The sequence below is a fragment of the Dendropsophus ebraccatus genome, chromosome 1 (genome assembly GCF_027789765.1).
Source record: "Dendropsophus ebraccatus isolate aDenEbr1 chromosome 1, aDenEbr1.pat, whole genome shotgun sequence".
NCBI lineage: Eukaryota > Metazoa > Chordata > Amphibia > Anura > Hylidae > Dendropsophus > Dendropsophus ebraccatus.
Window position 1 is genome coordinate 131,411,637 of NC_091454.1, and position 16,528 is coordinate 131,428,164.

Below are 16,528 nucleotides of genomic sequence, written 5' to 3' on the forward strand. Positions count from 1 at the left end.
CTATAGGTCAGTCCGATTATGGCAATATCCAATTTATACCCTTTTTATTATTAAATGCACAGAACAGAAATAATTGTTTAAAAAAAAAAAAAAAAAAAAAAAATTGTGTCTTGCCATATTCTGGGAACCATAACTTTTTTTTTTTTTTTTACCAACAGACCTGTGTGAGGTCTTGTTTTCTGCAGGACATGTTTAGGTTTTTAGTGTTATTATTTCTGGGGACATCAGACATTTTGATTGCTGTTTATGTAATTTTTAAGGGAAACAAGGAGGATGATTTTAATAAAAATTTTATGGTGTCCTCAGTACAGAATAAATTACATGTTACTTCTATTCCGCAGCTCGGTACTAAAACTGCAATAACATATTTCTAAAAGTTTTTGTACTGTTTATTGCATTTACACCCTGATTTTTTTTTTTTTTTTTAAGAGAATAGTGTTTCTGCATTGCCATATTCTTAGATACGTGATTTTTGTGTGTGTGTGTGTTGGGGTATATGTGATAGTTTAAATCACCTTTTTATTTCATTCGAAAGAGAACAGATGAAAAAAAAAATACCCATTTTTGTTTAAGCATTCACCAAGTAATATTTCATTGACCGGGTTGTTACTGGAGATCTGGAGATGAGCGAACTTAAAGGGAACCAGTCACCCCCGGTGCCGGGGTGACAGGCTCCCGACCCCCTGCTACAGCCCCCTATACTCACCTGATCCCGCTTCTGGATCAGGTCAGGTCACAGAGATCTCAGCCGCTGCAGCCCCGCGCGCTGAGAGATGAGTCCAACGCTCATAGAGAATGACGGAGCGCTGGACTCTCCGTCATTCTCTATGAGCGTTGTACTCATCTCTCAGCGCGCACGCGCCGGGCTGCAACGGCTGAGATCTCCGTGACCCGACCGGATCCAGAAGCAAGACCCGCTGGGATCAGGTGAGTATAGGGGGCTGTAGCGGGGGGTCGGGAGCCTGTCACCCCGGCACCGGGCGTGACAGGTTCCCTTTAAAAGCAGTAAGTTTGTGTTTGTAACCTGAACGCTCAGTATTTGAATGCCGGTGGCTGGAGGACATGGATACAGCCTATATCCACTGCATCAAAATTGGCATGTAAGCATCAGAAAGGAACTGTCAGGCGCATATCCGGTAAATTTATCTGGATTTCTTATCAGGAAATCCAGATAAATTTCCAGACCCATATGGTTCTATGGGAACATACAGAATTCCGGACAACACTGGAATTCTGGATGCGCTGCTAGCCAGCCGGGCCAGTGTCAAAACCAGGCAAGTACAGCGGGGTGCTGTGTATGGCCCTTTAACCTAATTAGGATTGCATACAGTTAAATCAGCTCTGTGTTTGAAAGGGTGAAAAGCAATCACTTTACTGGCCTGAGGCAGTATTATGCCTTAGGCCACAAGATGCTGTTTTCCCAATGCTCTGACCAGCGGAGCAGTGGAGAAGATGAGCTGGAAATCTGTGCTGCTGGCCACAGGTAAGTATGTTATTTTTTCCCTTTTGTTTTTTTACAGTCAAGAAATACTAGCCTTTTCCTAAAAGGCTTCCTAATAAGTATTTACTGACCGTAAAAATGGTCACGAACGTGTTGTGGGGTCTCAAGCATTGTAGCACATCAAGTACACCAATTTGCAGCTATAGAATTACGTAAAGCAAGTGGCCTCTTTAAACAGAATAAGTGTCACCTCGCGACAGACTACCAAGTACAGCATCCAAACCCTCTGTCCTGCAGTTATAAGATCCTTGGGAGGGTTTACACACATTTTGGGACATGACTGGTTCCCTTTATTTGCACATCAGACTGTTTATTTAGCATGATACGTACCTTAGCTGATGAGATGAAATCGCCATCATCAGTCTCGTATATGTAAAAATACATTTTTTGCTCAGACACTCTAGCAACAGTCTGTAACCTTGAATGCAGACTCATACAGAGATCTGATATGACGTTCTTAACAGAGTGGGATTTGGAAGAGACTGGTACATGTTTTCTTCTGGTCTGCCAGCCACCCTCTTTCGGCAGCTGATTGGCTGAAGGTCTATCTACTGCAGTGCTGCCCAAACCAATGCTACTCAACTTTAAGTGATTGGACTGTACACACTCATTAAGAATGACTGAAATGTCAGTGTTTGATTTGTCCAATGTATTTTCATATCTTAACTGACTGAAGTGAAAGGGAGAATATCCAGGAGTTCTAACTTTTCTTATAGTCCTTGAGTGGGTAACAGGTCTGTCCCATAATTCATCCTCATAGTAGGATGAGCTATTATAACTGCTTGAGTGCCGGCTGTCATGCTTTCTAAAGTCTTTCCTGCGGTATGGGCAGGGTACAGTGATAAGCAGAGGGCTTCTAGACTTTGTTGTAGATCGTGAACAGGTGGGAATCCTCCTGGACTCAAACACGGTCTGAAAAGGAGGTCCATATATGTGCTTATCTGTTGAGGACTTTCGTAAAACCTCCTTTAACTTACACATAAAACGGACATTTTCCATGTCAAGAGTGTTCTGAGTAAGGTTATCTGAAACCATTCTTCTATCGGAGAAGAGGTGGTTCAGGTCAGACCTTGAAGGGCTTTCCTTGTTGATTGTCTGCAAAGCCCTATCAGCGTCTTTAATATTTTTAGTTACAGTAACATTTCCGCGTTTAGTAATGCTGTTGTAGTCAAGATCTTGGAGATGCCTTGAGAAATACTCATCTTTTTCAAATAAACTACTGCTCGAACCAGGCTGCTTTCTACAAGACTTTTCTATCCTACTTGTGCTTGTCTGTTCCTCAGAACAGTTTGTCTCATCCAGGAATATTTCAGAAGACTGGTGAATTTCCTTTTGGAAATGTCTGTCATCTGGAAGAGGCTCTTTATATGAACGTATATATTCAATATCGTCATCGGACGTTTCAGACCAGCGATCATACTGTTCTTTACTTATGCTCCCTGTATTCACTATAAAACAAATATCAGGTAGCTCTGCAGAAGGATCCTGCTCAATGCTTTCAGATACATCTTCCAGAGATGGTAACATCAAGCAATCGTCTTGTGTAGACATCACTTCAGGGGAATCTGGTTCACCAGTATTAGCAGTAGCAATGAATGGCATCACTCCTTTAGGGGAATCTGGTTCACTAGTATTAACAGTAGCAATGGACGGCATCACTTCTTCAGGGGAGTCTGGTTCAACAGTATTAACAGTAGCAATGGCCAACTTCACACCTTCAGGGGAATCTGGTTCACCTTTATTAACAGAAGTAGTGACCAACATCACTCCTTCAGGGGAATCTGGTTCACTAGTATTAACAGTAGCAATGGCCGACGTCACTCCTTCAGGGAAATCTGGTTCACCAGTATTAACAATAGCAATGGCTGACATCACTCCTTCAGGGGAATCTGGTTCACCATTATTTACAAAAGCAATGGCCGACATCAATCCTTCAGGGGAATCTGGTTCACCTTTATTAACAGAAGCAATGGCCGGCATCACTTCTTCAGGGGAATCTGATTCTATAGTATTAACAGTAGCAATGTCCAACATCACTCCTTCAGGGGCATCTGGTTCGCCAGTGTTAACAGCAGCCATGGTGAACATCACTTCTTCAGGGGGATCCGGTTCATCCGTATTAACAGTAGCAATGGCCGACATCACTCCTTTAAGGAAATTTGGTACACCAGTATTAACAGTACCAATGGCTGATTCTACGTGTGATGGATCCTCTATTGCACACTTTTCAGCTACACATGGAAGTTCATTTTCTGCCAAATCTATAACTTCATATTGATCTTCTGTAAGGCTGCTTTTGATGTTGTTTTTATCCTGAGACAACACATTTTCAGAACTGGAAGCAACTTGATGGCTAGTTGTAGAACCTAAGCATATACGCTTTAATTTTGATAAGATCTCTTTTTTATTGCTAGCTGAATTTCGGCTGTTATGTGTTGAGTCTTTGACACTTGATCTGGTTGGTTTGAGAGTCTGGGATATATAAACTACATCATCAGTGAGATCAGTCTGCTGTTTTTCTAAAGATTGCTGTTCACAATCAATTTCATTGAACTTGCCCATCAACAGATCACTGAAAGAACTTGTGATATTTGACTCCAGGGCATCCTCATCTGAAAGATCCTCCAATGTATCCTTGCTTGATCCTGTACATACAGAACTCTTTATAATGGTTTGACAGTCCTGAGTCTTTGCTTTTGTTAATAAAGTATTTACTTGCATTGCTGTAACAGCTGAATCAGACAGATCATCCTCCTCACTCACACACTCCACAGAGCACATAGTATTTGTAATATTTTTGCCTTCACATGTTGCCTGAGAGATAAGCAGATGATTTTGGCTTTCAGCTAACACTTCATGCTTTTCACAATGGGCAGAAACCATCACTGTAGATTTTTCACTGCTTTCTATATCCGGGTCTCCAAGAGAAGATGTACTTGGAACTCTGTTCATTTCGTACTTGCTGACACCAGCAGATAAGGGACCATCTTCAGAACAGGTTCCCTTGTGAGATTGCTCGGCAGAAGGCACTGCATGATCTGGAGCAGGATTCTCTTCAGTACAAGGAACTTCATTTTTAGATGCTTCATGCTGACTTTCATCTACATTTGTGGTGGCTAAATTGGAAAGATCAGCATCATCAACTATAAGGCACGATTGGGCAATATTCAGGGTTACGAATGACTTCTCAGGTACTTCCATCTCAACTTCAGCCACCTTTTAAGAAATAAAATATATTTAAGAAAATCTGTTTGTGACAATCAAGCAAGTATAATGAAATGCAATCTTCTATTAAAAGACTGTCATGATCCCTTTAAATACTGCTGAAAAGCTGTCACTAAGTTTTGCTAAATGGCTTCTCTAGGATTAGAAAAAAAAAAACAGATGCTGTTTTTGCAAAAACAGCACCACCCCTGTCCTCAGGTTGTGTGGTATATTGTAATTCAGCTCAATTTTCTTCAATGGTACTAAGCTACAAAAACACACAGATAGGTGCTGTTTCTGGAAGAAAGCTGCAATGTTTTTGTAAGCCTGGAAAATCCCTTTCACATTGCTGATCTGTTTATGTCAGCTGAACTTGTTTGATACACTGCGGATGTCAGTGCCTATCTGCAGCAAACATCTGCTGGTAACAGCAAATCAAGGCATTTAAAAGACAAAATGAAAGTTACCATGGGTGCCACGTGACTGATCAGCACCCAATATAAATCAGTTAATATGGCAGACAGTGGACTTTACTAGGCCTAAGTGCCGGCCACATTGCCTCTGCTAACCAAGTGTGATTGAGGCAGGTTCTGTTAGCAGAGTATCTATGTCACTCATCAATGTCATACAATAGCAAAGCACTGATCAGTCCAATGGACTTAAAAAGTGTATTAAAAAAAATGTTTTAGCAGCTTTCTCCAAGCTTATAGATGTAGTGAGCAAGCTCTATGACGTCCTAATTAAATAGGGCAACCTGTTTAAATTGGAAAAGAAATGAGGCCAAAAAATTGATCAAGATATAAAACAAATATAGAAGAAATGCATACCATGCTGGCTTCTGACATATGACCAGTCTCAAGAACATCTGTTTCCTGATCTCCATGATTGTTTGGAAGAGCAATATTTGCCCTAAAGGTTGCAGGCATGGAGTTGTCTACTGAAGTACTGCTTTCATTCTCTCTAATACTATGCTCTCCTTGTCCTTCGGTTTTCTTAGATGACTCCTTCAATGATTTATCAATACTTTCCTGGTCACCAGACTTCATATGATCAGTAATGAAGCTTTTAATGGTATCCTCCATGTTGGACCCCTCATCAGAGCTGTCGCTTAACTCGAGTCTGCTCATGATGTCACTAGCAGTTATCTGAAACGATCAAAGATAAATATAACTAAAAAGAAAGCTCAATACATGCATGTACTATATACATAAGGAGCAGTAGGCGAGGCAAAAAAAACACTGGAAAATATGAGAAAAAGGAAACAGATATTAAAAAAACAAACAAAAAAAAAAAAAGCACAGTGTCTAGACAGAGACTAACCCCATGGCTGTCTGGGACAGTCCCCCCTTGAACATCAACAAAAAAATGGAATTTAAAGTGAGTACTCACAAAATACATTTTTCTTGCTCATGTCATTGGGGGAAGTCACCTAAAAGAGCCCTCAAAAGGAGGGCGCCTCAATAGAACATTATACAGTAAAACACAATGACAGCTAGATTAACACAGCCTGCAGGACCAAGCAACCCAGTGAGGTGTTTACGGATGCATAAGTTTGTGTCCTGTGAAACCTAGTGAAGGTTATGAAGACAGGACTAAGTGGCTGTCTTACACACATGCTGGGTAGATGGGACACATGCAGTAGGCCTCGCCGATAGCTATCCAAATCCATCAAGCCCTCCATAGTAGCCTTGGAGGGCTTGAAAAGGCCTTTGGGAACGCCTTTACACTAAAAACCCTAGTGATCAGACTAAACACTGGGTCAAATAGGTAGAGATGACAGCACAGTATGAAAAATGTTTTTCCCCATAACAATGCAAATAAGTTACCTACCTATAAACTGCAATACCTACCTCATTTAAAACATTTTCACTGTGTATATGCTCTGATTCCACCAGATTACCCGATTCACGTGGGATGTTTTCCACTGCTTCTTTCTGTCTTTCTTCAACTACAGCACTGTCCCAAGTAGAGTCTATTTTACCTTCCTTAGTACAATTACTATTATAATCCACACTCAAGTTTGAATCAATATTCTTCGAAAGATCAGGACAAAGATCAGTTTTCTGTGCTCCTAGATTACTTGCACTGTGGTCTGTACATCTATCATTATGCTGGATTTCTTCACTCTGTACGGAATGGACACTTGTATCAGCAGTTGGAAGGCTGCCCCCATCAACATGCCAAATCCCAGAGGAATTTCTATCACACTTCAGTGCCTACATTAAGATAAATGATACACAATTTTCAGCGCTTTAAAAGGTTTTCAAAACACTAAGACTGAAAGGCATTACTATAGTCCTAGTAAAGCTAGTCCTATAGGCATTAGACAGTAGGAAGTTTGATTTTAACAAGCTTAAACATGTGAATTCCACCTTTAACTTCTGACATGCTGGAGAAATGTCAATATAATCAGAAGATACCAGCAATTAGGTCAATTATGCCCCTAGTTTAATCTGAATAGTTGAATACATGAGATGACAATGAGGAAAGTAATATATTGGGAATTGAACTATGAATTCAACCAGATATGGGATGAAATTTATCTACTTAATATTTCATAGTATAAATTTACTTTACTATTACTGCACTATACATAATACACATGTAGAAAAAAAACCTCTCATTTAATAAAGCCATACACTTATTAAAATAAGCTGTCCTAGAGTACTTTAGTGGTGTACAAGCACTAGGAACCTATCTTCTAGGTTAGAGGTTATAATTACTATAATATATAGAAGACAAAAAGGTGAGAACTCTTTATTGCTCTTTTAGGGCAAAAAAAGTTACCTCTTTAGCAATCAAAGGATCCGCCATGTCTGAGTGCTTATCCATACAAAACTCTGTGGTGGCATCAATATGACCAGATGGACTATTTATCCCCAACACACTGAAACGACTTGTTATGGCCATCTGGTTGTCACTGTCTTCAGAATTCTGTATTGCATCATCAGGAGGACTATCAGATTCATCACTAATAGCAGAGCTGTCATAAAATTCCTGTGGCAGAATGCAGGCCTTCAGGAGATGCTTGCTTCTGGCAGTTTGGTGCTTGTCAACACCTGGAGGCATCCTGGCATACAAAGGACTTTTAGTGTGAAGAGAGCGCTCATTTTTTTCTAAATCCTTTGGGTTCCTGTAATTTTCATAGTGCCCCACAGAGGCCGAATTCTCATTTGTAATGTCCATATTTAAGTTATAAACAGTTGTACTTTCGGCACAAGGATATTCTGCTTTCTTGTCAGCAAATTCTAACTCAGAAGAAGTTTCACGACTATCCCGAATAGTTGATGGAATTACGGATTTGTGTGGATTTATAATGTCACTACTGTAGGTTAGTCTTGTGTATCCAGCAGAACTAACACTTGCCTTAAGATTTCCCTCGGTTTCATCAGCATCACTGCTTCCTACTGCACAGTCCTCTTGTGAGTCTGTTGACTTATGCGCTTCACTTTTGCTGGAGAAATCTCTGGAATACTTATGTTCAATTTCTTTAGACTTTGCCTAGGAATAATAAAACATATGCATAATGCATTAGAAGAAAGCCATACACACAAATGTTCAATACAAAGTGCAGTAGATCTTTAATCATCTTTTCTCTTTTGTGGGTCACTCAACAACTTATTTGAAAAAACACTCGGACAGGTCTTAGAGACATATCCAAAATATGCTAAAGGACAACTCCCATGAAATACTTTTTCCCAGTAATTGAAGCACATTACAAAAGTTATATAACTCTGTATTGTGCTTCAATCACCTATCTGCCTCCCTTCCCTGTCTTTTCCCCCCTCCACCCCCCACCAGGAAGCGCACTAAACTCACACATACCTAATTACTGTCGTCACCAGTTTCTTCTCTCAGCTCCTTCTTGTGACGATGAGTCATCAGCAGGAGGGCTGCTCTAGCTCCTGTTACACCAGCCTCCCCCTCCCCTGCCTTGTCAGGTGACTCAGCTTGCTCAGCTCCCATTGGCTGAGCAACTGCAAGCCATCTGAGTCCATGTCACTTGCTTATCTTCCCTAGTGACATGACTCATTCACTCACGGAGTCCACTCGGCAGCAGGAGAGAGTATGAGGGGTAGGGGGAGCTGCCTATGTGCCAGGAGTCTGTCACGAGGAAAGATAAGCAAGTGACATGACTCAGATGGCTTGCAGTTGCTCAACCAATGGGAGCTGAGCAAGCAGAGTCACCTGACAAGGCAGGGGAGGGGGAGGCAGGTGTAACAGGAGCTAGAGTAGCCCTCCTGCTGATGACTTATTGTCACAAGAAGGAGCTGAGAGAAGAAACTGGTGACGACAGTAATTAGGTATGTGTGAGTTTAGTGCACTTCCTGGTGGGAGGTGGAGGGGGGGAAAGACAGGGAAGGGGGCAGATAGGTGATTGAAGCACATTACACAGTTATATAACTTTGTGCTTCAATTACTGGAAAAAAGTTTTTCATGGGAGTTGTCCAACAGAACTGTGGAATGTCATCCAGTCAGGCTTGATAGAAAAGTGGATGCACGCTGGTAAGCCCACAATCCCAATGGGGCTATTCAAGAAGATCCAAAAGCATCCAGTGTGGTATCAAATATTTCCAGAGCTTGTAAACATGTAAAAAATGGCAACACTTCAAACCAATGGGTCTTTATCAAGAATTACTATTAGGTTAGGTGCTGTGGTACTAATTATATATATATATTCGGGCTGGGCAAATAATCAAATTAATTTGATTTTCACAAAAAATCATTGGGGGCGGTGAGGTGTACTGCAGCAGCGGGTGGGCTGGAGTGTTAGTGTGTGTGTGACACCATCCTTAAAGCAACTCTGTAACCACAATCTGCCCCCCCAAAACCGCTTGTACAGTCAGATAGTTGCCTTTAATCCAAGAACTGCTCGGCAGGTGATGCAGTTATTGTCCTAAAAAAACAACTTTTAAACTGGCAGCCCCGTGCCCTAAATTGTGTATGCACTAGGCTGGCACAACCTCTCTGTCCCTCCTCATCATTAGGAATGCTCCAGGCAGATTGCCTATTATTCGTCAGCTGTGTCAGCCCGGCACATGGGCTGGATCGTTAAGAAACACCTGTGCAAATGTTCAGCATAGAGAAAATGTTCCAGTGAAATTCCTAATGATGAAGAGGGTGGGGAGGAGGGATGGAGGGGTGGTGCAAAGTTAGGGCACAGATATTCTAAGCCACGCCCATAGGGCACGGGGCTGTAAGTTTAAAGGGGTTATCCAGCGCTACAAAAACATGGCCACTTTCCCCCTACTGTTGTCTCCAGTGTGGGTGGGGTTTTGAAACTCCGTTCCATTGAATTGAGACAACAAATAGGGGGAAAAGTGGCCATGTTTTTGTAGCGCTGGATAACCCCTTTAAAAGTGTTTTTTTTAGGACAATAACTGCATCACCTGCCAAACAGATCGCAGGACAGATCTTGGATTAAAAGCAGCTACCTAAAGGTACAAGTGGTTTGGGGGGTCAGATTGTGGGTACAGAGTCACTTTAATGTGCCCAGAGGGAGGAAGGGAGGTGATTTTTTTTTATGTTGCTCCTTCCCTACCCCTCTTTCTTCTACTAGGCTTGATAAAGACCCATTGGGTCAAAACATTATAAATTTTTTTTAATTGGAAGTGCAATACAAGGAAGTGCAATGTTTGGATGCTGTTATTTCTACGACTAATTCAAGAAGATCCAACAGCATTCAGAGTGGTATAAAAATTTCCAAAATGTATTGCACTTTCAATGAAAAAAATATAAGGGGCTGTGCGATATGGCCAAAAAATAAAATCTCGATTTTAAAATTGAAATCAGAACATTTTTCTCCCTGCAGCATCAGATACTATTTTAATTTTGAGCAATATAGTTGTTTGAGACAACTATATTGCTTCCCGCTGTAACAGTGCTCCCCCTGTAGTAGACAAGCCCCCTTTGTGCCCCATATAAGTAGTTTTCCCAAATTTGTGCCACTCTCTGCCCCCATATAGTATAGGAAATCTTCTTTGTACCTCCATCTAGGTAGGGTGTAGTAGTGAAGGTATAGTGGATAAAGAGTGTAGTAGTAGAGGTATAGATGAGGGGTGCAGTAGTAGTAGAGGTATAGATGAGAGGTGCAGTAGTACAGGTATAGATATGGGGTGACTAGAGCAGCTGGGGGCAACTGAGAGGGGACTGGGGTGACAGAGGGGACTAGGAAAGCTAGGGGTGACAGAGGGGACTGGGGCAGCTGGGCACACACCCCTCCGGCCTCCTCTTACCCCCAGGCACACGCATTCTGCTCCCGGCTGCACATGGAGCTCTCCGGTCTCTGGAGGAGGCCGTGGGGACTGCAGGGTAAGGTGATCGAATCGCTACAGGTTCTGAGGCTGTAAAGCAGGATCGGGGGTCAGCACTGCACCCCTCGATCCTGCTAAACAGCTCCAGAACTCGCAGCAATGCAATCACCTTGCCCTGCAGTCCCTGCAGCCTCCCCCAGAGACCAGGGAGCTCCATGTGCAACAGGAACGCTAGGGGGTGGCGGGTCAGCGGCGGCTCAGCTAACTTAGTATCACAGCACCTAACCCAATAGTAATTCTTGATAAAGACCCATTGGTTGCTGTTGGATCTTCTTGAATTAGTCGTAAAAACATTTTGAAAGTTTTGATCAATGGTACACTTTCAAACTCCCAGCAGGTCTGTAGTCTGCTCCTAAAGAGAGTGGTGCACATAACTGTTGAAAGCCCCAACAGACTTGCATTGTAATACCTATGTGTTATAATGCTTGAGAAAAATAAATATGACAAGTTCTTTGAACGTTTGCTTTGAGTGGCGTAGTTCCTCCAACCACTGAGACAAGGTTTGAGGAACTCCTTGCCTCTGAACACCAACATCACATTACAAAAGGTTCCAAATAGTTTCTGAAATTGAATATCATTCATCTACAAAACGTTATTCCAATAGTCTTCTGGCTTGTTCAGTTGATCTTTAGCAAATTGCAGATGGGCAGCAACATTTTTTTTTTTTTTTTATAGCAGCAGCTTTCTCCTTGTAATCCTACCAATCACACCATTGGTATTCAGTGTGCTCCGGATGGACTTATGAACATTAGATTATGTGAGACCTTGGGTTCCTTTGTGATCTTACAGATTATTATATCCCTTACTCTTGGCGTGATTGTTGTTGGTCAATCACTCCTGGAGGGTAATAATGGTCTTGAATTTCCTGGATTGGTGGAGTCCAAATTCTTGATGTTTTGTAACCTTCTCTAGCCTGATGACTACCAAAAACTTTTCTTCGAAGGCCTTTTGTAGTAATCGTGTTGTGAAGATCAGTTTTTTTTTAACCAAAACAGATTGATTGGCGGGGTGCAGACACCTGGCAAACCGCAACAATCAGCTTTTTGGTGCCTGCACTACAGTGAACAGAGTTTGTCTCCATTCCCTTCATACTGGTGGCAACAATGTCTGATTGCAGCTAAAGTCCTGTTCAAGTGAATGGACCTGAACATTGTAGTGTGGGTGTCAAACAGCTGATACTCATGGCGTCTGTTTTTGAATTTATGTTAGGATTTGTATTTGAACTCCTTATCATATGAATAGTGCTCTGGAAGCAAGGACGTCATCATCATCATCATCATCCACTGATTGAAAACACCTGACTAATTTAACTTTCCCATTATCTGCTGATCACATACTTTTACCATACACAGATATGAGATATTGGATCCTTTTCCGCAATAATCAAGTTTTTTGGACTTATTTGTTTGATATGGTTCCCTTTACCGACTTTTGGAATGTGTGTACTAGCTTACATTTATGCAAAAATATGAACCCATATAGTGGCCTATAAAAACACAAGGAAATATACAAATACAATCCACCTCCCTGGCCTCCCAAACAATATAAGCAGCAGCAAGCATGAGCGCAGTCCTGCCCCATCACAGAACTGATGTTAAAAGGCGGCATTATGCACAAGTAACAACCCAAAAGGCTTGTAAAGCCCTGACTTATCAGACACACATGGATCATTTACCTTTTCAGAAGAAAAACCATCAATGCCCATGCAATTCTCTGACTTATCTCTTAGTTCAGTGTTAAACAAGGTGGTGTCACCGATGTAACACACAGTTGGGACATTGATACCATAGACTGTTTTCATTACATTTGCAGGTGTCTGGGCACCTTTGCTTGTTGGTGCCATTTTGCAGGTCAAACTTGTTTGAAGACTATCACTGTAAAATGCACTCTCACTGTCTTTACACACTTGGAAGATCTCACTTGCCAATTTTATATTATAATCCTGTAATGACACATTATGCAGATTTTTTTGTGTAGTTGTCAAATGTTTTACTTAATCTTATTTAAATCCAAAGTGGGTTCATTTGTCATTAAAAGAAAAAAAAAAATCTCTATTACTTCTCTATTATGTGAAGCAGCAAAACCCTTCTTTAACCTGTCACGCATCACCTAATGGTCAGGCATGTAAATCTTGCTTTCTCCCTTCTAAAAGGTGACCATACACTGTAGGCTAAATGACTGTTGGGCACACAGTTATCTCTGCTATCCTTCCGATACACGTGAAAGTAATGCACTGCCAAATATTCCTGTTTTCTATGGGAAAGAGTGTACCAGAGCAAGACAGCTCGGACAGCAGCTTCTCTCTCTCATCACGTCTGACCCCTATCTCCACCGACCGTTTCAGGATGCCATCCATACACGAGAGAGGCTGATTTGGCCGAGAGAGATGAGAAGTGTAAGGGTACCTTAACAGCACTAGGGGCCCTTTGTTCTCTCACTATTGTTGTTAGACCCCCTTCTACAAGGATTTCCCAAGCAAAAGCTCAGGGAGAGAGAGCACTCTAAGGGCCCTATTCCACAGTAACGATAATCAGCCGGATCGGCCCCATTTGGCCCGATTCGGCTGATTATCGTTTGGTGAAATAGAGAGAACGATCAGCCGATGATCGTGTCATCGGCGGATCGTTCATTTAGGGCCAGACCTAAAATAATCGTTCCCCCACTGCGCATCGCTACGGTTGAATAGCAGTGCGCGTCGGGCGGCCAACGATTTAACAGGCTGCAGCATCATACATTACCTGTCAGGTCTTCTCCGCGCTGTCTTCTCCGGGTCCTGCGCGCTCTATCTTCAGAATTGGCTGAGTTTGGCCGGTTAGCTGACCGGCCATTCTGAAGATAGAGCGCGCGGGACCCGGGGAGGAAGACAGCGCGGAGAAGACCTGACAGGTAATATATGATGCTGCAAGGACATCGGTAATGATGTCCTTGCAGCCCTCGCTCAACGATCATCGGGCCGTGGAATAGGCCCAGTAAACAAGTGGCGATCTAGCAGATCGCTGCTCGTTTACATTGTTGATCGGGCCCTCCTAGGCCTGTGGAATAGGACCCTAACGGTAGGGTTCTGTATTTCTGCTAGCAGATGGAGGCAATAGTAAGGAGCAGTCTTACAAACAAAATGCTCTGTAAATCTGGGATAATTTGACTTATCAATCCTACATAAACAGATTTATCAATACCAGACATTAGTTAACTAGTCACAGTTCCACGCACATAAAGGACTGCATGAATAAACACATCATATTCCAAACATTCTCTCATTGCAGTGTTATAGGTTTCTACAGCAGCTGCTTAAAAAGATAGAAGTTTGATCCTGGTTCTTACAGAGCTTTAAGTTTATTGTTATGTGTGACAGGGAAACAATCACTTTAGTAGGACCAATATTCCTGTCAAGCATTAAAGAACATTACCATTAAAGGCTTTGTCTGAGGTTTATAACATTAATAGCCTATCCAAAAGGATAGAACAATACCTGACTGGGGTTGCGACAATCAGCTGTTCAGGGGGTGGGGTGCTGCACCGTCTCCCAATTAACAGTAACCAATGCCTAAAGCCCTGTGCAGTCTACTGTGTAGTGGTGGCATGGGTTACTGCAGCTCAGCTCGTATCAATTTGAATGGGAGCTAAGCTGCAATAATCCATGTGCCACCCTAGGGCTTCCTGCACCGTTCAATGTTCATGATGCAGTGGCTCCTGTGAACAGCTGATTGGCATTATGTGAACACCTGGCACCCCTATAATAAGACATTAATTCTGTTTTGTGGTTAGGCCATCAATCTTAGAAACCTGGACAAACCCTTTCAAGGGAGCCCTTCACCACTGGGGCAGTCCCCAGTGGCTTCTGCCTGCCTTGCTAGCCTTGAATGAGAGACCTACCAAACAAGGCTGGTGAGGCCAAAATAAGCTATCAGAGACTGTCCCATTGGTTCAAGTAGCATGAATGTGATGACAGATTATTTTTAACAGTTACCATGGATTTAAAAAGATGACTTCACTGCAACTCATCTAGGTTGATTTGATCGATCTGTTCCAAGACACCTGTGCAAGTACTGAAGGTTATGCAAAACTATAATCAGGACTCACCTTTGTTGGAATAGTTAAATCTTGAAGATTCTTACTCCTACTTTTTCCTGATTTACAAGATAAGGCTGATTCATGTGGATTTACTTGCCGCGGCAATCCTGACATTTTCCCCATGGACAGAATTGCATTAGTATTTTCTGCAGAAGGGGCACCATCAGACTCTGTGAGTTCATAAAATTCAAAGGGATCAAGGACAGTGTTGATAGAGACATACTTTGCGGGATTGCTGTGCTCTACCACTTTGCGTGAACTACAATTAATCTGTTTGTTACATTTGCTGTAGAACAGAGCTATCCACATGTGCAGTATGATTTTCACATCTTCCAATTTCTCTTTTAAATGCAGGTTCCAAGGTCTAAAAATATAAAGATGCAAACTAAATAAATAGAACAAATACAGTACCAACAATAAAGGGTTATTATATGTATACATCTATCAGATATTGCTGGACTACTTTAGATTTCCCATGCTTCTGAGACAAGAAATCAGAGCAGGACCTGCCCATTCGGCCAATCACTGGCCGTGACAGGCCACTGCTGAGCCAGTAATTGGCTAAGAGGACAGGTCCTGCTCTGAGCTCTTGTCTCAGAATAAGAAAGTACACAGGAGTATAGGGGACCCGAGGCAATCAAATAAAAGCTGTGAGGACCAGTGGGGAACTGGGGTAGGCAAGTATAAAATTTTCCTAGTTTTTTTGTTAGTTTTTTTTTTTTAAACACCAGAATACCCCTTTAAAAGAGGTTATCCAGGATTAGAAAAAAACATAGGTATTTTCTTGCAAAACCAGCAGCACTCGTCCAGGGCCGGCGTCACCACCCGGCATACTCGGGCAAGTGCCGGGGCCCATGGCCGCCCAAGGGGCCCCCGACACTTGCCCGAGCAGTTAGCCAGACGCCCGCCGCATCACCGACGCCCGGACACCTGGGGGAGCGGTCCGGGGGAGGGCTGGAGGAGCTGGGGAAGGACCTTCCGTGTTTGCTGCACTGGGGAAGGACCTGTGGTGACGTCATAAGGGGGCGAGGCTGAGAATGAGAGAGGATGCAGGTGGATGAAGGACCTGTGATCATTGTCATGTGACATGAGGGGGCGGGGCTCACTTATACCTTCCCTCTGTAAGCTGTGAGTTTTATTCCTCCTCTTATATCTCCTTTTGTAATGTCCTTTGATCTCCCATAACAGGCTGTCCATGCTGGGAGTTGTAGTCCTCTAAAATCTCCTCCTGTGATGTCCTCTGATCTCCCATAACAGGCTAGACATGCTGGGAGTTGTAGTACTCCTCTTAAATCTCCTCCTGTGATGTCCTCTGATCTCCCATAATAACAGGCTGGACATGCTGGGAGTTGTAATCCTATTATATCTCCTCCTGTAATCTCCTCTGATCTCCCATAATAACAGGCTGGACACGCTGGGAGTTGTAGTTCCCCCTGGT

At 42.5% G+C, this 16,528-nt stretch overlaps 1 protein-coding gene across 7 annotated transcripts in view; it reads right to left on the reverse strand.

Moving 5' to 3' along the window:
* The window catches only part of TASOR2 (transcription activation suppressor family member 2), a 71,023-nt gene that overhangs the window by 11,301 nt on the left and 43,194 nt on the right, over nt 1–16,528 (reverse strand). For 5 of the 7 annotated variants that reach the window (XM_069978986.1, XM_069978951.1, XM_069978977.1 and 2 more), the window contains 6 exons: nt 15,100–15,454; nt 12,695–12,961; nt 7,493–8,206; nt 6,556–6,921; nt 5,533–5,850; nt 1,832–4,717 (listed from right to left, as the gene is read on the reverse strand). In XM_069978986.1, coding sequence (XP_069835087.1) covers nt 1,832–4,717; nt 5,533–5,850; nt 6,556–6,921; nt 7,493–8,206; nt 12,695–12,961; nt 15,100–15,454 — 4,906 coding nt within the window. The remainder of the gene's footprint in view (nt 1–1,831; nt 4,718–5,532; nt 5,851–6,555; nt 6,922–7,492; nt 8,207–12,694; nt 12,962–15,099; nt 15,455–16,528) is intronic. The other 2 variants (XM_069979004.1, XM_069978995.1) reach the window with 2 other exon arrangements.